The 24415-nt window shown below is 38.5% G+C and overlaps 1 protein-coding gene across 4 annotated transcripts in view; it reads left to right on the plus strand.

The window, feature by feature from the left end:
* ARHGAP15 (Rho GTPase activating protein 15) overlaps positions 1–24415 on the plus strand; it is a 321555-nt gene that overhangs the window by 12524 nt on the left and 284616 nt on the right. For all 4 annotated transcript variants that reach the window (XM_069021284.1, XM_069021285.1, XM_069021287.1 and 1 more), the window contains exon 2: positions 3285–3464. In XM_069021284.1, the coding sequence (XP_068877385.1) occupies positions 3285–3464 (180 nt within the window). The remainder of the gene's footprint in view (positions 1–3284; positions 3465–24415) is intronic.

Consider the following 24415-nt stretch of genomic DNA (forward strand, 5'->3'; position numbering starts at 1 on the left):
TATTCCTCACCCTTTTCCAACCTGCCCTTTCTGTTCCACAGTGTCCCAAAGCAGGCACTTCCAAGAGGAATTTTGAGTGTGTTCCCCTGTTTCCCTTCTCTTAGGTCAATGTCTCAAAGTTATCCTGCCCCTTTACTCCAGGAACACTCTAAACAACAGGGTGGAGAGGAGGAGAAAGTCTGTCTTGGTTTAATGCTTTTCTCTAGCAAATCAACTATAGGAGGTTTCAAAACTAAAATTTATATCCAGATGCTAACTGTTTGCCAAAAGGCAAATTAGCTAATTATATAATGAACATGGAGTGTCCCACAAGCAGTTGCACAGGGCTTGGCAACTCTGCCTTCCAAAGGAAGCAAAATGAATTCCCCTGCAAAACCGGCCCAAACTTGGCCCTGATGCTTCTAATAACAATTTGGAAGCACCAACTCATAAATGCAGAAGATAGGATCCTTTTTATGTTTTCTGACAGTATTTTATCTGTTTCCTGATGGTCTTCCCCTCTGTTATTTATATACAAAAATAAACAAACCAACAGAAGAGGCAGGGCAGAGTGTGAGGATTACCAAATCCTTCTTGCAAATGCAAATGTCGTGCTGTTGCATTTGTGGAGCTCATATTCAGGGTGCCATCTACTGGCATGTAGGGCTGGTAACGCTGTCAGGAGCCTGAAGGGAGTTTGGATGGCAAAGGATTCCTACCTGAAAATCCCAAGGGGACAACTTTTGTGCCTTTCTCCCATACAGTGCAAGACCTCCTTCATATTCTGCAGGATCTCACTGTGTTTTACACTAAGACAAATCTGATGGTGAAAATGTTCCATTTGGAGTTTTGTTATTGTCTTCTTTTATAGTAGTTCCTGTAATTTTAGTACCTTGGAAAGCCTCCTTGTAATACTGTGATGTATGCCAATTAGTTCAAATTTTCAGGAAAATTAACTAAGATTTAGTGAGATTAAAATTAAAAGTTTCAGAAGCCTTTGCAGCCTTGCCATTTACTTGTGATACTGGGCATGACTTTGTCACACTATTAAACTTTTTTTATGGCACATGGTGTACTGACAACACCAGACAGAGACTACCTAACTAAAACTCATAATGCTCCCAAGAAGGGATATGTCAGAGTTGTATAGGTGGGAGATTTCAGAAGAAAATCTGAGTGATGTGCTCCAGCCAAACACTGGATCCGTGACAGAGCCAGTGTTGCTCTCGTCTCTCGAGTCTGATCTGCTCTCCAGCCTGGAGCCTACTGAAAATCTGTCGAGAAGTAATTTTGATTTGATACCAACATGAAATACAAAATGATTTGACTCTCCAAGTTTAAGAGGAGGAAAAAAATAATTTCCTGCTTGGAGCTGCTGCAGTCCTTACTGCCAAAATGGCAAAGTGTCCCTGTGACATGGATTTGGGTGCTGACTGCTCTGAAGGGTGGTGAGAAGTGTCTCGGGGAGGGAGAATACACAGTGCTGCCCACCAAAGATCCATGTAAAGAGTTTTCTCCAGTGCAATACACCAGCTCTGCAGCAGTCATAGGCAGGCCTGCTCCTAAGCAACAGGAAACAACCTTAATCTAATTTTCATCACCTGAGGTTCAGCTTCTGTGGGGATCCTTGAGTAACTGAGTCAATGCAGGAAACAGCCAATGGGCACAAGCTTTGTTTTTGGTATCATTAAATTCAGTGTTTCTATCATGGCACATCATGTTGAGTGAGTAACAGGCTGATATTAAAGCATTTCCTTCTTCTTTCTCTCATCGAGAGTGCAGTCATGAATGCATAAGTGCCAGCCCATGCCAGGGGTGTTGGAAATATTTGATCTTTAAGGTCCCTTCCAATCCCAACTATTCTGTGATTCTATGAAAAGCCTTCTGGACATGGTTTGGGCAACCACCTCTAGGTGGTCCTGCTTGAGCAGGTTGGACTGGAAGACTTACCAAGGTCTCTTCCACCCTCAGCCATTCTGACTGCACTGCTTTTATCCTCCTCTACATCTAGGGCAGTTTCCTGGGAGGGATGGTTTCATCAGTGTCAAGGGAGGCTGAAGCTGTGGGAGTTGTGTCCTCCCACCTGCACTGGGCTGTGGTCCCGCCCAGAGATGTGCAGCAGAGCTCCTCATCTCCCTCTCTCCATCTCCACCTTCACATCAGGAAGATGTGTTCTCTGCTCTGATGTCTTCAGAGTAATGGGCTGTCTTGAAATCAGGGAATTTAATCTTTCAGAGCCTTCAGAAGTTGTGGGGATGTTGCTAGAAATAGCCGTGCTCTCCAACCCATTTGGAAAACGCTGATTTTTCAACAGTTTATACTACAACTGCACTTAAATGGATTTCCATTTCCCTGGCTCCATAGTTGGGAAACCAGCTATTTCAGCTTGTGTAGTATCTCTCCCTTACACATTTTCCCATGTAGTTACACAGCAATATAAAGAGCCAGTTTTCTTGTGACTCTCAGTAGATTACTGCACCCACGAGCTACATGTAGTAGTACGAGGGTGAGCAAGGGGGGAGGAAAACAGCGCAAGTGTTGTACATCCCTGTCTTGATGTTTTCTACAGGAAATATAAAGCAAATTTTGCCTACAAAAAAATGTTTGGGGGCTTTGAATAGCTGGAAGGGAGTTTGTTGAGTTGTTCTCATACAAAAAACAGGAGGTTGAACAGCAGCACTGTGATCACTCTAGGTCTGCCCCCCATCCAAGGGCTTGAGAGCTCAGCCATTTCTCAACTTCAGATTTTAAAAATGGACAGAGAAACAAAAATCCTGTCTGTGCTGCTGGTAGAATTGTGAAAATTAAGGGATGTTTTAATAGCTCCAGGTTTGGATTTAAGACACTAGCAGGGTTACAGCGTGGCCCTGTGATGCACTTGTAGCACTCCCGTGTGGGACTGTAAAGGTAAGATATGTTAATTGGCTTCACAGCACATCCTTTCCCTTTGCAAGATTTAAAATGTGTTGTGTGAGCAGGGCCAAAGACAAAGTGGAGTGGCTGCCAGCTGGACATGGCAGAGGTTTGAAGGGAGATTACACCATGGAGGAGAATGGCTTTTGAGATAAGGATAATCTTTTACATAAACTAACTCTTCCAAGGCAGTTTGGATGGGAGAGTGATAAGGACAATAATAAAACTACAGGCTGACACAGCTGATAGTTATCCTGGTGTTCAAAGATGATCAAGATCTTGCCAGCAAGGTAACTCAGCTTCTTCTCCTGACTGCAGTGACACAGACCTGGCATTGATAGGTTTTTGTATGAGGATTCCCTAGATTAATGCTCTTATTTTACATTCTTCAGGTCAACCCAGCAACCATGGAAAGGTCTTCAACTTCCGATACAGCCTCTGAAAAGCCTAATCCTTCCCACCATAGCACGGGGGCTGTTCAAATGAGGATCAAAAATGCCAACAGTCACCATGACAGGCTGAGCCAAAGCAAATCTATGATTCTCTCTGAGAATGTGAAAGTCGCCGAGCCCGTAAGTCAAACACTCCTAATATTTTCTGAGTCTTCCAATTTTTTAAAATCTATGGGATTATTTTGGGATCCTGGTTCTATTATCATCCTTTGAAAGGAGGGATTTAAAGTCACTAATACATTCTTAGGAGTATTGTGAGGCATTGGAATAAAAACTTCCTTTCATGAAAGACAGAATTTGGCTTCGGTGGCCATGATCATAACATCTACTCAGCATTTCAACTCTCAGTTGTAACAGCACTTAAGTAAGGCTTAAATAAGGAGAGAATAGCACTTCCAGTTTCAGATGCATGTCACAGTTTCTCAAAAGGCAAACTTTAAAAGCAGAAAAAAGAAAACAAATGGAAATTTCAAACTCTGCAAATAAAGAACAACTCTGTAACAAAAATAAGTCTTGCTATAAGACTGAGTGAATTGTACAAAAGTCAGACACTGAACGTATGCTATTATTTCAATAGTTAACAGAGTCAAAGGAGTTGAGTCATTTTTTTATCCATTAGCATTTTTTTTTTAAATTAAATACTTAGTGAGGAACTCTATTGCCAGTTGCATCCCTGCCCCTGTACTCCTTGTGAGCTACTAAACAAACTGATTGGTATGAGTCTCCCCTGGTTAATTTTCTTCCATAATGGTGGCAACTTGCAGCTGAGGCCATATGATGTTACAAAATTATTTATGCAATGTTAGCCACTTTTTGGACTCCAGATCCATTTTGTTCTCAGAGAATGCAAATGAGGGAGAAAACTCTGTTAGCTGGGGACAGAGTCCCAGGTCTCAGCCACTTCTCACAACCATGCCAACCATTATTTTTTTGCTGTTGATGTAATGGATTCCTATGAAATATTCAGCTTTTTAACAAAGTTATTAAATGGAGGAAAGCTACAGGACCTTCAGTATTTCCTTTCCTTTTTACTCAAAATTAAACCTCAACATTTAGACCTATTTAGAAATATGTTATTCTAGTGATTAATTTCTCTGGTATAACTTAACTCATTTCACCTTTTATTTCTAGAGTGAAAAATCTGTTTAGATCTTAGCAGCTGATAAGATACTCATTTACAATTTATTTAAATTATATTCTTTGCCTCAGACACACTGCATATGTTTCCTCCTTTTATCTAACTCGAAATGTTCCTCCACCAAAAACTTGGAACACTGCTTATACTAATTTACTGGGAATACTGTAATGTAATACCAGGAAGAACTGTACCTTTGAAAAAGTTTAAAAGTTAAGTATACTTAATGGTGCCTAACATTTTATTGGCTGTGTTTAACAAAAGGCACTAGGCTGCAGTTGTTTTTGACAAGCATGAAAACATCACAGCATGAGACTGCAAAAGGAATTATGTAGAGAAATTACAAGTGATCCATCTCTCAATGAATTATCCACCTCAATAGCCTGCAGAACTCAGCTACCAATTAACACCTACTTTATTACATGTTGGGATGTACTTAATAACTTTCATGTGTTTATGCACTATTACCTTGACTGATGCCTCTTGTACAATTAGGCATAATTGGCATATCAATATGCAAAAGTTAAAAGGATTAACCCTCTTAAAACTAATGAGCATTTCTGTATCCAGCTGCTAAATGAGACAAAATTAGCATTTTTCACTTTTGGGCAGGATTTTATCATGCAGTTTCTCATTGTTGATATTACCTTGTTACATAACTTTAGTTTGGGGGATAGTATGCTGGACTGTTACAGAGCAAGGGCTCTAAAAAGTTAAATTAGACATAAATATTCACTGCTGTATCCCAACAACCACACCAGGTACAATATACATTCATTGGCTGGGGGCTGGAAAGTTGCTTTGTGTCACATTTGTTTAGTAGCTAATTACATAAAAGTGGAATTTTACCGAGTATATGTCATTTTACCAAGCAAACTTGGCTCCGACATAATAGATTGAAAGCTTGCCATGCTACTAATTTCCTTTCTGTTTCAATTCTTTTCATCTCTTTTTGCCATGCAGAATTTTCTGACTAGATATTGACAGGCTGAAAGTGTTTGGGCGTATTTACTTAAATAAGCCTCTTAAAGTTGTTTGCTAACGCCCAAAGTAAAAGCAAAATTCCTAAGGATCCAAATGCTTTCAACTACGGGCTTTAAGTGCAGTGAGTTAAAGGAGCAGTGAAATACCAATTGTGTGTATCAGCCGTGTGCTGACATATCTGGGCATGTGACTTGTGAAGGATTTTGGGGCAATTAATTCAGGGGAACATCTTCTATCCTTCCAAGAGTCTTCAAAAAGAAGGGTCCAACTGACACACACATGTATATATATATATATATATATATAAATTTAATAATATTGTTTTAAAAATCGAGACACTCTTCCCATTGCACTTTTCTGCACAGCCTTCACTTTTACACTTAAAGGCACACAGATCCCTGCTAAAAGACACATATTACCAGAATATTAATCAAAGCTAATTATTTTGTGCTTGAAGAGAAAAAGGATTTATCCTCATCTTTCTACTTGGAAATTTTCTGTTTTCACAGTCTGCCTCTGTTTAGATGATGGATATAATCCATGAGGCATCCATTGATTATGTTTATTTTCTATTTTACATTGACTGAGTATTTTTTGTCCTGTTATTGGAGAGATTTTTCTTCTGAAAAACTAGAAGCAGCTGAATAAAGGATTCCATACTACTCTTTTGCTGTCCATGTTGGTGTGTGCAATATACTCTGTTCTATTAATAAATAGGTCAAATCCTTTTCACTCAACTTATGCAAAACCTACTGACTTCAGTGGATTAAGGCAATCAGCGTTTGGCACATTTTGAACAATCAATAGAAATATAGATTTCTAAAACTTATTTGGAAAGAGGAAATGCCCACTCTGGACAAAAAAGGGCATAAACCAGGCACAGAGGTAGAAAGATGAGTGGTGATTTATGGAGGAGAAAAATGCCTAATTTTCTCGGAGGGATTTGCTGTATTCTGAAGCATTTGCTGTGGTGCTTGTAAACACACCGGGGGCTATACTTTTGAAGGTGGACAGATTATTTTCTGTAGTGTGACAGGGAGGGATGTGCATCATACATCAGTAGGGCCATATGCACTTGTGCATTTTATAGTGGTGCAGATGCAAATGTGGGAGACAGGAGCTAAACACGCAAGAGATTATTGGGGGTTTATGTTATTTATGCCAATGGGAATTCTTGAGCTTTGTGCAAAGGTTGAAATTGATATTAATGTAGAGTCTAAAGAGCACAAATCATGAAGCTGGACACAGACTGTGGCAAGTGAGGGCTCTTTCTGTGCTTAATGGTAGCGTCTGAACTAGCAATGTAAATGAATATTTGCTATTTTCATCTGTTAAACCCCAGGGAAGTGCATTTTGCTTCATTCAGAACAACTTCAAACAATGAAATGTCTTTTTTATTGGTGTCTATATTAAGAATTAGAACCTATTTAGACATTCCAAAATGTTAATGTATTAGAGCTTTCTCTGATTAGGTTAAACAAACTGGTAGGTTTATTTATCTCCCTAATACATTATCAGAGAAATGGGAAGCAATCTTCTTTTGTTTCTTACTCCTGTGATCATAGAACACTTGCCAAAGTTATGGCTAGCCAAAAAGACAGAAATAAATTTGCTAAAAATATAAGCCTTCTGTTTAGCAGAGTTTTTGAGCCATATTTTGAAATTGCAGGGCTTGTACATGTTTACTTCAAATCAAGCTTATAGTCAAGTTTGAGGCTTTGTTTGTATAGATTGTCCTGAAGTAGATCCTGATATTTAATTAAAATGACACTAAATCACATTGAATTGATAAGACTTGGCATCTCAAACAAAGGTAATTGCCCGTATTGGTTTTGTACAAAAATAGAGCTGCTTGGAAAATGTGCAGCCAACACAGACTGTCAACTCCATTTATAGATCAATATGTGAAAACCATTGATCAGGCAGGCATGTGTAACAGTAACACTTTGCATTTATTTGTTGTTTTTATACCACGTTAAGGCTTACAGGATTATCGGCTTCCAAAATATTTTGACTTCCTCGTAAATATGTTATCTGTTTAATGTTAATTGCAAGACAGTCTCCAGCCCTCTTTTAGAGTATTTTCAGTTTCATTGCTATGGGTAGTTTTAGCTGAAAAAGGGATTATTTCAATCTCTGCAAGATCGTCAGAGCTTCTTTTATAGTGTAGTTTATTTAGGGAAAGTTTTTGAGGATGGCTCTTTTTTTTTTCTTTCCCCGGTTTACTTTTTTTCTTGGAGGAAAAAGCAAATCTTGACAAAATATTTCTGAAAGCAGAAAACCTTCTCCTGATGTAGTTTTAAAAAATATTCTCTTTACTGTGCTCTAATAATGACTGCCCAGGCTTATTTCTCTGCAAATTTTATCATCATGCACTTGTCTGTTATAGATGCAGCCACGTTTGTCTCTATAAGGAAAAACTGTGTTCCCTTCAAGGTGTTACACAAATCATGTAATAGCACTGGGACAGATATAGAAAAATGTGTGAGCTTTCCATGACAAGTGTGGGAATTGTTAATAAATGCAAGCTTATACCTTGCTTGCTCTAAGTATTTCAGGGTAGATATGAAAGCAGTGGGTCCATAAACACAGTCCAGTTTCACTTCCTGAACATGAATATTGCTAAAAGAAAACAAATCTGTTGAGTAACGTTAGTCATTCTCCTTTCCAGGGCAGGAAAATGAGAAATGAAGGCTGTCATATGTCCCCTTACTGTATTCAGACTGGTTTTGTGCTTTGAAAACCCAGATCTGCTCTCTGCTGAGTGTGGTGCTCACAGACTGTCTCCTTTGGCCTTTGACTCCAGTTTTTTACCCATTTCAGTGCCTGTGTCTCTTGCTCTGCACCTGAGGAGCTGCTCTGGCTCTGGGGCAGAGGCCCTCAGCCTGCACAGATATGCCCCTACGTGCTCATGTATGTTCTCCATACCATAAAGTCCTCTGACTTGAAGGCTGAAAGTAGAATATTAATGCATGAGCCTATTTTAGAGCTCAGCTTACCTTCAATACGTGATTTTTCTCAGGTTTGCCTCCCAACCTTTTACAGGACCAATATTTTGTGTGCAGGTATGTTTTCAGGCTCAAAACAAGCCTTTTGCTTTTGTGGATAATATTTTTTTCATTTCTATTTTCTTAAATATGCCATGTGAGAAAGTATTATTCATTGCATATTTGCATCATAGCACTTCAGCTGCAATAATCCTGGCTAAAAAGGAAGAAGTTAATTTTATTGTTAAACTCCCCATTTATTTCTCCTCCCCACAGTTTCACTGTACCATTTCAGCTGCGTAGCTTGATAGGCAGCATCATAATGAGATCACAGAAAAAGGAAAGAACCAGCACCTATTTCTTCTTGAAAGTGAGGATAAATTCATTTCAGTTCTATTAAGGGAGTGGTGAGTGTAACTGGTTTGACTTCCTTGTTAAGCCAAACTGAAGTTCAGATGAGCTATTATATGAGTCAGAATTGCTGATTTTGACTTTTACTCAGTGTGACAGAAGGGTAGAAAAAAGGTTCAAAAACCTCCATTTTTTTTCCTTTTTTTTTTTTTTTTTTTTTTTTTTTGCAATCGTACATTATCTCACGCTGTGAAAATCTTTACTCTATTTACCAAGCACAAATTAGTCTTGCCAAAGGTTCTGAAAGTTTGCTACTTCAGCTTAGATCCTAAAACTTCAAAGAGAGCTGCAACTCCACAAATTAGTGTATGTGCTCTGGCATGGCTATTTTAACTTGAACTTAGCTAAATTCGTTTATAATTTAGTGCTGATTGAACGCTGCCATAAACGTACACAAGACACATTTTTTAAAGTTAGTCCTCTGATTACTAATTTGAATAAAAAACTCTAACCTTGTTAGCATCTGGACTTATTTTCATAATAACAACCCCTTCAGAACCTACAAAGTAATGAATAATTGACAACAAATGAAATGTTTTGATAGTTGTCGGCACAAAGCATGTTTAATGTTTTGTGTTGCTTCCTAGCTAATTATGTAGATGACACATTTGTCAGACCTTGACTGCCATTAGAAACGTGTTTCCAGAGGGGAGAAAAACAGGCTATTCATAGAGTAATTAACTAGAATGCTCAATGACCTGTGAGAGATTCAAATGGCTGCCAGTTCAGACATTGTTTTGTTACAGAAGCAGAGGGGTAATTAAAATTCCAAATTACAGTGCTATGATGAAGCATTTGTTTGTTGACAGTATACTCTTACTCTAGTTTGTTAATTCTTTTTTAAATTGCTTCTAATCCATTTTATAGCTTTAGGAGTTCCGTCTTTGGATTTACTGACAACTAATATTATGGTAAATGGTTCTTCGGCGGAGCTCTGCGGGCTTGGCAGTTCCATGGGAGCACAAGGTGGGTGGGATGGAATCGCTGCTCTCCCCCTAAACTGACACACCATGTGCTGTCACCGAGACGTGGCTAACGCGGCACATCTTGTGAAATGATATGTTCATAATTCTGCGTTAGGGAAGATGTCTACTTAGGGGAGGAAATGGTTCAGATAAAGTAATGATAATCAGACAAATTGAGGAAGGTGTCCTAGAACGTTAGGGGAAGAGCTGTGATGTGGCTGGGGCGAGGGTGACCGTGGGTTAGGTGAAGCACTTTGGGAAGCTGAGGTCTGCTCGGTAATGGAGATTTGGAGGACAATCGTCTGCTTACAAAGAAACCAAGCACAAAATATGAGGAATGGGGTGTTTCATAAGAGCCGACTGTATCTTTGCCAGCGCCTTTTGCAGGCAGTAATGGACCTGACAGGGTAAGCTGTCTTTTCTCCTCCAAATGGGGACTCTTTGCAAGTCCAAAGTGTTAAAGTTCTCTAAACAATGAATTAAATGCAAGCCCGAGTGAAATATTTATTTACTTTGCCAAAAGTGAGACTCTGGTTTTGTTAAGGAGATGTGACAGAAGTAACATGGTGTTTGATGCAGGAGAGCTGACAGCGGCATGGAGTGAGCGCTGATTATCCCGAAGACACTGTCAGCCGGGATTGATTTCCACTTTCTCCGTTTATGTAACGGTTCCTGTAATACAGCTGACCCCAAATCACGTTACCTTGTCATTTCTCTGCATGGATCAAGAAGAGATGAGCTGAAAATAGCTAGGCACTGACCTTGAACTTGGCGGAGAAGTGAGAAGTGACAGCGGGGGATGCTCGGCGGGCGGCTGCTCTGCGGCCGCGGCAGCACCAGGGGGCAGAGCAGCACCAGGGATTGCAGCTGGAGCAGCTGATGCCACGGACCCACAGCCCGGCGCCAAACGCCTTCCGCCCCCCCGCTTTTCCTTCCCCTTTTTATTTTTTTCCTTTAAAAATTGGGGAGATGCTAGCTAGAGGAGCAGCTGACTCTAAAGCATTGGCGTTCCCATCATCCGCCGCCTGAAAATGGAATTATTTGAAAGGATGCTCAGGAGTAAAAGACCCTCCTGACTGAATGCACTGTTAGGAAGTTTTGCATCCTCTTTATGAATACTCCTCTGTCGTTTTCCTAGAATCTAGTGAAAAAATGTAACATTTGCTTTATCATTAATAGAGTTTTCTACAATTTGGGTGGTTTATGAGAAGATCAATGCATTCCTCAAAGTCTATGAATACCTTTGAGTTTCATAGAAAGCTCAGTGTAGATATACATAAAAATATTTTTAAACTGATAAGACATTTAAAAAAAGGTTAAAAAATTAAAGATTTTTTTTTTCTTTTCAGATGAGACACTTCTCTCTGTTGTAATGCATGTCTTGAGGGGAAAAAATGAAAACTTGGTCATGAAAATATTATTTGTCATCTAAAACCCGTGCTTGACTTCTTTTGTTCCATATTTTCTTTTAATCTCTTAACAGCCCTTTTAGTGTCTGATGCTGGCAGGAGCTGTGGAGACGTGATGGCAGCGCTGGTTCTTCTCAAGGATCTGGTGCTTTGGGCTGTCACTGCTCGGGCAGGACCTTGTGAGAGCTTGGGCCAGGACCAAGAGTCCTGAACTCACCCTTTAAGATATTTGGGCAGAGTTCCCACCCTCATTTGTTAACACTGAGACACTGATAGGACAGCAGATAAAGAAACACTCAAAAAACATCTTCTAAGGTAGTGTTGTTAGTTCTTTACAGAACACAGGGAAAGCCAAGGTGTAAATAGGAGTTTCTTGATCAGTAATCATTGATTTTATTGTCATCTATGGAAGAGCAGTGGAAGTTCATGCTTATGCTGGTTTTTGCCCACATCACATAAGATGTGATGTCTTGTTTAAGAGCAGAGTGCAGGCACAGACTGAGGTTGTAATTTCTCACTGATAATTGGGGACTGGGGCTATGGAACCAACAGGAGCTTAGAAGGAAAAGGACTAAAAGATACCCATCTTAATTCTTTCGATAAAAAATGTGCAAAAATGATGAAATTAGGTGAATTCTGAGAACTCCAAGTGTTCCTCTCCTTTGCCTTATCTTGTTCAAAGCCAAAGAACCATCATGGAGTTTAACCAGGACTTTGTAGCTCAAAACTTGCTCCGAAACCCTGCAGAGTGTAGTCTTTGAGCTGTCCTGGTAAGGCAATGGAGCAGACTAAGAAAACTTGATTTTAACTAACCAGAACCCCCCAAATAATATTAATTTCTCTAACTTAACATCTGATTCAAATTGCAATTATCCCAGTGCTTTTGTATTATCATAATTTCATAGTCCATACCATATATCCTTGGGTTTTTTGCCAGTAGGAAAAATTTATTTTATGCATCTCTGCTGATTGTACTCCTCAGATTTCAATTTTTTGACTCTTTTATCCTGTAAAGAGTGGCATCTAAATACACAGACATGTTAATGACACTGAAGTTACCACCATGATGCTAAACTGACCATCACACTATAAGGTTGCACCTTCTTGATTCAGGAGCGAGATAGCAACATGCCATGATGTTAGCAAGATAATTTATTTATATAACATTTCACTTAGCTTCCAAGATAGCCTTCAGTTGTATTTATTTATTGCAACCAAGGAGAGAAGGATCTGGACTGGAATTTGTCATGTTTCCCTGGTCCCAGCCTGGACATTTTTTTGCCAGAGGGATTTTTAGTCCTTTTTTCTGCTTCTCTACCTGTAAAGTGGGACTGTGGAGAATTTATATTTCTTTTCTACACATTAAAGAGGCTTTTTCAAAGCTGGTTCAACTGTTATGTTTCAATCATGCTCTTTATGTAGATAATTCTATTCTCATCATATTAACTCTATTAATTGAAACAGAATTATTCCACAATTATGCTAGTGTAACTGAGAGGAGAACTTGGCCCCAGGTCCTGTACATTTTCCTTATCTATATTCTCTGTGCTTAACTGTTTCACTATTTTTCATCCAAAAAAGCCTTATTTTGGCTTCACCATTAATCAGTTCTGTTCCCTTGATTCTACACCCCTGTGCTTTCAGCGGCGTTAGGTTTCTCTGAGGGCCTTTGTGTTCTACACTGTATATTTCAAAAAGTATGCTTAAAAAGTGTTGTTTAAAGGAGTCTCTCTGGCAATCTGTGTCAGTGCACACCGTGACAGGGAACATAAGCTGTGGAATTATATTCCTCTTACGCTATCTTTATTAAGTACTGTGTTACAGCTGAATTGTGGCATCTAACACATTTCCTTTCAAAAATGCCGTCAGATTTGAAATATGTAGGTACTGAAACTGAGATTATATCAAACTTCCCATAGCTAGTCTTGGGCACCTGACATGCATAGTTTCCCACAGGGGAAAACTGAGCTCCATTTCTTTAAATTTCCAATGAGAAGGGACATGTGTCTCCTTGCATTGAGCTACATGATATCACATCGTGTGGCACAGAGTGACCCAATGCAACATGACAGGAGAGGTAAAGAACCAGGGTGTTTTTGTTTGTTTTATTACTGCAGTGAAATATTTGCAGTACCAATGAGATGAAATGGGGATCAAACTATTTTGTGCATGCCCTAAATACACATGCTGCTGCACTGTGTGTGCACATGCTTAATAAATGTTGTTTAATGCACTGAGAAGGGGTTTTAAAACAGACAAGAGAGTGTTGTTAGGCAATGTGCCTATTCTTAGACAAATAGTTGACAGCAGCATTCTCCTGCCCTAAATCAGACCAAATTTCCTTTGAAGTCACCCCTGGTTTTTTTTCTCAGAATCCGATGCTGTCATGTTAACATGGTAATATTTTATTTTCTGTTTGATTTTCTGTTTGGTGAGATTCATAGCCTTAATGGAAATAGGTCTTTATCATCCATATCATCCACAATTTTGTAGTTAAGGGTGTGCCTGCATAGACACACAGCTGTGGCACAGCTGGATTGAAACCTCCCCCTCCAAAGGGCCCAGGACCCAACACCTTGAGAGCAAGAAGGAGCTTCATTTTTTCAATATACAACCTATGTAAAAAAAAAAAAAAAAAATCAATTTTTTAAACTTTATGTTTCATAGGCCAATGCAACTAAGTCATGTTCGTTATTTTTGAATAGTACTGAACATGTCTAAACTTTAGAAGCAGTTACACCTTTCTTTTTGTGATTATTGACTCTCTGAGCTGCCACATATTCTGCCAGTTGCAGTAAAAAGTGGCATTGAAGACTACAGCCAAAACCCAAATAGACTAAAAAATGTGCTTTCCTTTCTAATCTCTGAATCTTCCCCCAGATTTGGAATCCAATTTGAAAGACTGTGAAATCCCCATCCCATTTTCCCTTACTTCCCTCTCCTGCCTCAGAGCTCTGTAAGAAAGATTGTTCTCCTGGATATTTCATCCATGGCCAGGACTGGAAAGTGCTGCAGCTGTGATGAGAGAATCTGTTCTCATGACATCTCTAGCCCCAAGGCAGGTAGAAAACCCAGATGAGCGTCCAAACTTTTGTTTATTTATTTGGACCAAACCTGGATTTTGGACCAACTGAGCTTCCCATCAGTGATTCTGTCATCCTTAAGAGCTCATTCTTCTTGATTGTGATCCTGAAGTCAGACTCTTACTTTATAACCTCATTACACAAAACCCCCCAATGTTTAAAAATTAAAATGCCAGGTGCCAACTCTTTCCAGTAGTTGGCTACTTTAACTTTGAGCTTTCCATTTTTTATCAGCAAATTATAAAATGAAAATTCAGTGTTCCCAGTTTAGATCTTTCTCAAAATTAAAGTGTAAATCTAAAGTAGCCACCTGTAAGCACTAAAACCTGAAGACATTTGGACACAAGTTAAACAAATTGTTTAAAGAACTGCCAGTTGGTTTTAAGAATAACTTTGCAGGAAAGATTCAAAATTTGTTTTTTAACATTTTCAGGCCTGATTTTTTTTTTTTTTTTTTAACTTAGAGATGGGGAAAGTTTTGTGTTTTGGGTTTTTTTAAATTTTATTTTAATCAAGAAATTGGAGAGCTAGCAAAAGAAAGAACTCGATTGTAGATAAACTGTTGCAGAAGAATAAGGTTGACACCATCATGCAAATCTCAAAAGCCTGGAAAAGGTTGGGGCAACAGGGCCCATTGTGAAAAACATGGATCAAGTAGGGAGCAGAGGGATTTGGAGACAGGTGGGTGGGAAGAAATGGGGTGGGAAAGGTAAATTTGCTGCATCTGGGTACAGGTGGGAGCTGTGGCTGGAGGAAGGGTTGTGCACCTGGTCTCTAGTGCTGGTGCTTTGTTGGCAGCCAGGAAAAAAGCTTCTTATTTATTTGGGATTTAGCTAACTGCACATCCAGGTAAGTTTGTTTTTCTATGCATGATGGTTTGCAGAACATCTTTAGTTGCACTGCATTTGGCTGAAATTCTTATCCTCCATTTTTTGGGTCATATTTTTGTTGATATAAACAAGAGAGACATCCTAGTGCACTCTGAGAAGATGCACCCCTAGTTCCTTAAAAATATCCATCCTTTTCCCAGAATCTCCCTTGGTTTATTTATTTCATTTTCTTCATGTAAGTTCTTTCATGTTTTTATGGCAGATGAGCCTGATTACATGAAATTTACCTTTCAAATATTTCCAGTTGATCACACAGTTTTCTTACCTAGAAAATCCCAACGCAGCCACTGCTAATGTTTGATAAGATTTGTACCTGGTAGATTCTAAATTACATTAATGCATAAAGCCTGCAATGCCAGGCTCCCTATTGTTACAGTTATTAAAGCTGTAACTGAAATGATATCTTTCATATTGATCTTCAGCTAGCAGCTCTTATCCAGAAGCTTTGTTTCACATTAAAGACACTAATGATTGTCTCCACAAAATGAGCAGCTTAATAGTTAGAAAAAGTTAAATGGAAAAAACCCAACTTTGATAGCCACCTTTGATAGCTCTTCGCTCCAACATCTCTCATGGCCACAAAGTGCAAGCCAAGCATTAATAGACCTTTTAATAAAATGACTTAAAAGGAATCAATGGTATTTTTCACAAAGTCTAATTTCCAGCAAGTTATTTAAATGTTTGTATTCCTTCTGGACAGATCATGTCCTCCTGTAGCTGCCAGATTTTCCTGGAATTTCTCAGGCTATCTTCCTAGGGTTTTTAATTTTTATTTTCAGAGGTCTGGTTTTGATTTACTGCCTTATTGAAATTTTGTAAAAAATGGAGTAAATAGAAGTCTTGTACTCTTCCAAGGCTGGCAAAATTTCCTGTAGACATAAAGACAACAGCCAAGTGTTTGTGGGGTGGAGGCTGAAGTTTTTAAATATGTACCAAGAGCCTTTTTGAGTAGGCTCAGGTACCTTGGTTCCTTCATGGCCTATAAAAATTCCTTCTCCTTCCTTACCTTCAGGTGCAAATGGTATCTCCTACCAGCTGAAATGGTGATAAATGTAACTGCAAGACAGGAGGCTTTGGCTTAGGTTGGAGTTTGTGGGTGAAAAGAATAGAATCATAAAACCAGAGAAAGGTTTGGGTTGGATGGGACCATAAAGCTCATCCAGTTCCACCCCCTGCCATGGACAGGGACACTTTCCATCAGAGCTCCATCCAGCCTGGCCTTGGATGTGCCCAGGAATGGGGCAGCCGCACGTTGTTGCATTTGCTCTTTTCCTTTTTCTCTCTCTCTTTTTTTTTTTTTTTTTTTCCTTGGGAATTTTTGTAGCTTTTCTGTTAGTTTTTAGTTCACTTGTTTGTTTTGGCTTAGGGTGAGGAGCAGCTGCTGGATCTTTCCTTGTTTTCAGCTAGAAAATTATTTTCCCCCATTTTTGGCTGTAGCAGACAGAGTGCAACCTAGGTGTTTTCCATGAGACCACGCAGTGTGAGCAGAGGAATACATGTGAAATTTTTATATTCTCTGAGCTCATTTAATATACTTGAGCTATGACAGGTATCTATTTAAAGACTGATACTCAAGTGAGGGACATTTTTTTTGATGACCAGCAGCAAACACACAAATTGTTCTATCTGGGAAAAACAGGTTGGTATTTATTATTTTACATAAACAGAGGCATGGTGCACTTACAAGGTAGAATGTAAGGGATCAAATTACTTTGTATTACTATAACATTTAATTCAGCTGAGATCACCCCCTCTGTGTTCACTGAGGGATGGCACTTCCCTGATAAGATCTAGTCAATCCACAGTAATGGTTAAATCAAATATTCCATATGTTAAAAGTTCATATATGGAATCATGGGGGTGAAAAGAGAGGGAAAGGGAATAACACCAATAAAAACCCCAAAACAACAAAAGAGTACACTATAAAGACTCCACAGCTACGAAATATTTTCCTCTTCTTTCAGTATCTCATGGGGAGTCAGCCCTTATTTCTGCTGTTTTTTTCCCAGGCTCCAGTGGAAAAGCCTGGATTAAACTAATTCAGGGACATGTTTTGGCCGCTTATTATTTATTACAATTTTAGTTCCAGGTTTCAAAAACAATTAGGGAAACTGCTTAATAGGAAAATGACTCTAATTACTTGTTAATTGAGGTTATCTGCTTCACATTATTCAAAACGTAAATTGTGTTGACACTTGTACCCAGATATGATTACTTAATAAACAGACTGAAAATGCATCATGAATGAATTCACCCCCACCAAAAAAAAAAAGACATTTTATTTTTTACTCTAGTTTTCTCATCTGAAATATATTAAAAATTGTGTATACAGTTTGCATTAAGCTCAGTTATAGCGTGTTAGTACAAAAAATAATTATATGTTTCAAATAGTGAAAAGATGAAGGACTGAAATTGAAAAATGAAAAGGTTTATTAAGCTTTCACGTAATATATTCAGGTAAGGTTTGCACACAATAAGACATGGGGTTACATGAACTGTGGTGTTATCACTTGAATATATAATTTGGCTGATAAATCAAGTACCTGGATCCAAATAAATACCAATGTTAATATTTGACATACTAATATTTGATTTTGGGGATTGACAAAAAGAGGAATGTTACTTTTTAAAAAATAAACTCAATTGGGAATGAAAGACACAGGTTTCTGACCAATATTATATTTTCTAGAACAAGGTTATATATAATATAAGAATTATGTATCTTACAATATAAGACTAAAACTGAAACATCCCCTTTTTCCTTTACAGTACTGTGCCCTGGGATTCCTACTTTTTGCAGAAAAATACAATCCCTATTTTTTAAAAAATTCTTAGGCCATGAGTTAGATTTCACAGTCACCAAATGTCTAATGGTATTCAAGACCTTGATTCTGTACAATGGAACTTGCCAGCCATGTCTGTGTGGGTAGGATCAACCCTTTTTAAAGTACTGGGTTTTGGGGGCTGTGTGGTTAATTTTGGTTTTTCATGATGTGGGTTGCAAACATCATTATTTCCTTGAACCCCAACATTTTTATTGCAGGAAAATAATCAATAAGAATGGATGAAAGGCAACATTTTTGTTTTAATGACATAACTAACGAATCTGTTGACAAGAGAGATTTCATGTGTGTTTCACCTTGAAATTTCCCTGTTTGAAATGAGAGAAAGACCTCAGTTCATGCATAAGAGCCATGACTCCAGCCTCAGGGTCTGTTCCTGTGTGTCAGACTTGGGACTATTTATTACTCAGACATTTTTGGAAGCATGAGCCTCTGTAAACCATGGTGGTCAGGCAAGGAAAGAGGGACAGGAGGAAACTGGTAGAGAATGGAAATGAATTAATTCTTCAAATTAAAGGGGTTGATTGCACATTTAAAAGATTATTTATTTTTTAATATGCAAGCATAATTTTTCAACCTTTAAATTTTGGACTTGTATTTTCCTTAGCTAAATACCTTTTTGAGGCATTTTCTGTAGAAATGCTATTACTCCTTTCTCCTTCACATTTTGCCAAGAAATGACGGAAAGTTGCAAAGCCCACAAGGATGGAAGTTTCAGAGCTGTGTTTGTGCCCATTAATTTTCTCTTCTATGATATTTTCCCATTTTCACTCTGTTTGACATTGAGCCTGAGCTTTGTTCCTGACTCGTAGCCTATGGCAGTGGAACGGGGAGATGAGACATCACGGAGATGTAGAGCACACATAAAAAGAGAAGATGTGTAAAAACTGAAATGACATGGCAGCTGAAGCAGCTTGTTGCTCAGCTTGGTTGCATGTTTGAGTGGAGGAAGCGAGGTAAATTGTGATATGTAAGAGAATAACACTCGACAGGGTGTATGGTTGTAAGGTATATGGATGCTCAATCATGTGGTGAGGCAGAAGGCTGAAGGACAAGCGCCTTCAGTATCCACACAGTCTGTGGATATCCGTGTGACCTACAAAACAGGGGGTGTTAGGCTCGGAAAAATATCACTTGCAAAGCAGATCCAAACCATTTCAAGAGAATTCCATCTACACCGTTTGACTACCTCCTAATCTTTCAGTAATTATTAAAATAATGAAGTTTAGGGGAGAAAAAGAATCACTATCACGTGTTTCTGTGTGCATTCCCCCCATAAATAGATGAACTCTCACAGTAGTCTATACGCAAACAACCATTTTCACTTCCCACTGGTTGTACTTATTAACCTATTAGAGATACATGTGCCTTTATGCTAATTTTCCTGAACATTTGCAACCACCACTCTATCTGTGCCTGAATGGCTTTGTGTAATGGATCTGATGATCTTCAAATCTGGAGTAGGGTTTATTTAGGTCGGACTCCATTTACAGTATTTTGGATATTTGAGCTGGGAAGTGAATGGCCCTTTGTATACCAATGGTAGAACATTTTAAGATAAATTTTGATACTTTTAGAGCCACATGGAAAATAGTTTGTGAATTCGTTTCTATGGCAATGTGTACTAAGGGACTGAAGGAATTATAATTTAGGTGGATTTATCTTCCCTTGTGCTCCACTGTAACACACACACACATGCTTAAACCTGCAAGGTATTTTAAAAAATCAGCGTGACACAGTACACCAGCCTGCCTCTGCCTCTGCCTTCCTGGTTGTATGTGCACCTGTATAAATGAGGGAAAATATCCTATTTTTGATTTGGTGACTTTCCTCACAGATAAAGAGGTGATTGTATAAAATGCAGGGCGCTGCAAAATCAACTTTATTTTAGCACGTGGAAACTGTAGAGTGCAGATAGTTTTGTTCTATCTATAAGGTGTACTGTAGCTTATAAACTGTTCAGCAGTTTATAAATCTATAGTCACTGAATCCAGGTAGTGACAAATTGGGCTATATTGGCTAATTGACTGTTTTTTGTAACCACAGTCGTTAAGGCATAGACAGGTCCTTTACACAGTAAAAAGCAGCCAAATGCTAAAGTGTGCATGAAACCTTCCCTATAACCAGCTGCACCCCAGATATTGTACCCTGAGGGGAGTCCTGCAAGCCTTGCAGTGCTGGACAAAAAGGATGCATTCCCTGTGTCCTGAAAGTTTCCAAATTCTTTAAGTTCTGAACTCTGTGCACAGGAATAATTTCAAGAAACTTGTTTTATCTCTAATTTTAAGAGTCTAATTCTGTGCTGTTACAGGATCACTGCTAAGACGATGAGGCTTATAACAGTGATGCAGGAAAGAACAGAATAATGAATCAATATTTCTGGGGTTTTGTGTTTGTGGTTTGTTTGGTGTTTTCTTAAAATCACCTGGCTTACTTGTGAGAAACTGATGATGAACTTTCCATCCTGTTAATGACTAAAAACATGTTGAATGTTAATTTCAGAAGAAATTACCAATATCTGGCAGAATTTTAGAAAACCTAAATAAATGTCTGACTAGGACCTTACAGAGTTTTCAGAGGTGGTCCATGCCTGTTCATTTAAATTGTAACTATTTCGTTGTCATGGAAAATTACAAAATTTAAAAAGGGACAGTTGTTATGCCAGTATTCAGAAAGGGAAGATGGTACGACTTGGAGAATTTTACAGTCAGTTTATCCTATAAGAGTATTGGGTCAATTAAGGGAAAAATGTTCCAGGGTTCAGTTATAAAAAAAGTCAGGAATACCGCTGATGTCAATCATCATAACGGAACAAACAACAAATATGCAAAAATGCAACCAAATGGATTATTTTTTGATGTAAGTCTGGTTGGAAAAAGAGCCATATTTGTGAAGCACAGTGAAAGTTTTTAAGTCACTTGACTTAATAGTACGTGACATTCTGATTAAATATTAGTTATGTGCTGTATCAGTGAAGCACACATTAAATGGATTAAGAACTGATTAATTTACACGTTTTGGAAAGTAGTCCCTGGGGAATCATCATCAACTGGGTGAATTTTTAGAGTTGTTCTCCAGGGACTAGCATTAAGCTTGACACTAATCACTCTTTTTATCCATGATATGGAAGTAAATAGAACTGTTCTAATAACATTTGAAAATAAAGCAAAGATTGATGGACTGGCAAATAGGTCTGGGTAAAGGCACTTGTGGAGAGTGAGCCGGATGGCTTAATGGCTGAAAGTGCATTTTAAATTATGCAAATGTATGTATGGGAAACAGGCTGTGCTGTACCTGAGATTTTGCTGCAAAACGTAGCTTTTGTGGGTGTTTTGGGGTCAAGAAGTTTGAGCTGACCATTGTGAGTGATAATGAAGTAGGGAGATGGCAAAGGTTTGTGCCATCAATGGCACTGATGAGTAGAAAGTCAGAATAGTGATTCTAAAATAATGAAGATTATGCAAGGAAGAGGCAAAACAAAAAAAAAAAAAAAAGAGAAAAAATGAGGTTAGGAAAATTGTCTTGACAATGAAGGACCTACAGACCTCAACACGTTTAAATTATTGAAAAAAATTGAAAGGCAAATTATTTCCCTCTTTCCTACATTATGGGACAACATTGGGCACCAAAGAGTTCTTTAATGTACTGGGAAAAGGATATACAAGATGAAATGTCAGGAAGCTGGAACCCCTCCCAAAATAAAATGAGAATTACAGCACATTTTGCAAAAGACTAGTGGGAAACTACCGAGAGAATTGGTAAATTCATCATGTTTTCATGCCTTCAAACATGAAATGTTTCCCTTCCAGGGAGATATTACAGAGAAATATCCAGCATATGCTAGGTCCAGAATACTTTGGGTAAAATATTTATGTAAATATTTTCATAAATGGTGCCATCTTGATTCCTCATCCATGTCATGGGGTGGAGGAGCAAAGCAATCCAGTGGCAGGTGCTATTTGAAAGGCTTTGTTGAACTGGGGGTGAAAGAGGAGGAAACCAAGCACAAAAGTGATAAATCAAAACATTTTTCCCTGCATTACATGATGTATATTTGGGCCTTTCTGAGAGTGTGGTATATATATATGTACAACATGATATATGGACTGAAATATGCAGTTAAAGTCCTGTTTTCACGTGCCACCAAAGCTTCTAACAAAGTTTGGCTCATTTGTTTTCTTGAGTTGTTGGATGGTTGATTGGGGTTTTTTTATGAATTATCTAGGTATATAATTTGGGGGTTTTTAATAAGGTAAATTACTTCTCTGAAGTAAGTGCTGCCTTTATACACTGCCCACATCTTGGATGGCAGTGGATGATCTTTGTGTTGCTGAGAGTATTTTTTAACATTTTGAAAAATAAGTGACTTTTTTCTATCAGAACAGAATTAGGAAAATCAAATCGGGGGCAATTTTCAGTCTGTCTAGACGCTTCAGAAGTTTCAAACAGGATAATTCCATTTCTTCTTTTCTTTATCTGCTGTGTTAGCGTTATGTGGTTTGCTGTCAGTGTAATACCACAGGAGTTGTACCAGGAGGTCCAGTGTGCTTGGATCAGGAATATGCCCTTCCCTCTCCCCAGTGTTCTCTTCAGGACATGGCCCAACGTGTGAAGTAGATTTTTTTAAATGTTTCTATGTCTCTGAAAGGCAAATAATGAAATAGCACTTAAGCAATATGAAGAATAGCATTTTGCAATTGTAGTTCTAATTTTGCCAAGACACAAATAGATTGAACTTCTTCTCTTTTTTTTTTCTTTTTTTTTAAGTGTGTATGACAAAGAATCTCATCAAGAGCCCGATATAAATTTGAAGACCTAGCTTTGGTATTTAAAAAAACCCCGACCAAGCCCTAACCTTTACATCACCATAGTTTTACTGTGTCAGCAGGTTGTGGTGAAAGTGCTGGGATATTAATTTTGTGTGAAATGAAGGCAAATTGTAAGTGGAGAATCCCTGAGCTGGGTAGCAGCATTAGCAATCACTGCTGTCCTACCTGCTTTGCTGCAAGGTTGTGATTAAATATAAAACTGAGAAATCTCTAAGGAAGAGAGGAAAAAAAATTAGGTTTTATATATTTTCATTCTTTTCTAGCTGAATATCATGGTGTCAAATCTAATAGGAAGGAGTTGTCCTGCTAATTGACCTTTGAAAAATTACCCATTTGCTTAAAAAGCTACTTGAAGTAGATCAGTTATTATCTTGATTACTCTTTCTTTCATGTTAATAATGTTTATAATGGCACCTGGGAAAATCTGTTTGAAAACTTTGCTTCTTTCTTGTGCTGCGTCTGTAATTTGGTCCTCTGAACAATGCTAATAAGCAAAACTGACTTTTTTTTTAAGAGACTGTAGGTCTTGGTGGTATGAAAGACTAATATGAGCCAACGGGACTGGGGAAAAATTATTCACAAGCTTATTCAGGTTATTAGTGCAAAGGGAAGGGAGAGCAGGTGGCAAGTTAGATGGTCATCTAGATATTATCAGTCTGACAGGTATCCAAGTGGTTCTGTATTACAGTCTCTAATTTTGGTCTCTGAATAGTTTTTAATAAGATTTAACTATGGGGTTTTCAGCCGTGACCTGTGTTAGAAGATACTCCTTTCAATCACACAAAAAGGTTCTTTGTGAAATTTCTGCACTGAGAAAAGCAAAGGACTTTCCATTGTAAAAGCCAATGTTTCACCTCTGCTTTGCCTGATATCAACAGCCTAAAAGCTAGAGAGGAGGTGGTCTTAGTGGTTTCTTTTCCATTCAGATTAAAGAAGTTGAACTAAGCTTGAGAGCCAGAGCAAACTACTTTTAATTCCGATTCTTTGATTTTTTTGTCACCGGATGTTCATAGTGACTATTTTGGCTTGTGTTCTGTGTAAATCTAATTTCATTCTGGAGCCAGGACTTTTTCGGCACTGCTCCCGTGAAACTTGGACACAAGGATCTGACAATATGTCCAGACCCAAACAGATCAAGCAGCCACACATGAGTGATCCGGTGGAGCATGCTCAAAGACAAGACTGATGTCTCCACACAGCAAACAATTCTCTGGGGTAGGGACAGCGTGCTCAAATCCAGTCACCCCAGAGTAAACACTAAGTTAGACACAGCTTAAATGTGCCTCCAAGCACAGGTTTTCACTGCTGACTCGATGAGAACCCCGAGCCAGGCTGCAGATCCAGCCTTGAGGATTTATCTCTCTTTCCAGCCTGCTCGCACACGTCCGAAATTGTTGGAGCATTGTTGGGGTGCACTCAGCGAAGGGAAGGGGAAGAAAAAAAGAGAAAAAGCACTTGTTGGAATAATTTTATCAACATGTTTCATAGATATTTGCAACTCAGTTTCTTAATTTTCTATGTATGTTTGTAAGAGT

This window comes from Aphelocoma coerulescens, chromosome 7 (assembly GCF_041296385.1).
Source record: "Aphelocoma coerulescens isolate FSJ_1873_10779 chromosome 7, UR_Acoe_1.0, whole genome shotgun sequence".
Classification (NCBI taxonomy): Eukaryota; Metazoa; Chordata; class Aves; order Passeriformes; family Corvidae; genus Aphelocoma; species Aphelocoma coerulescens.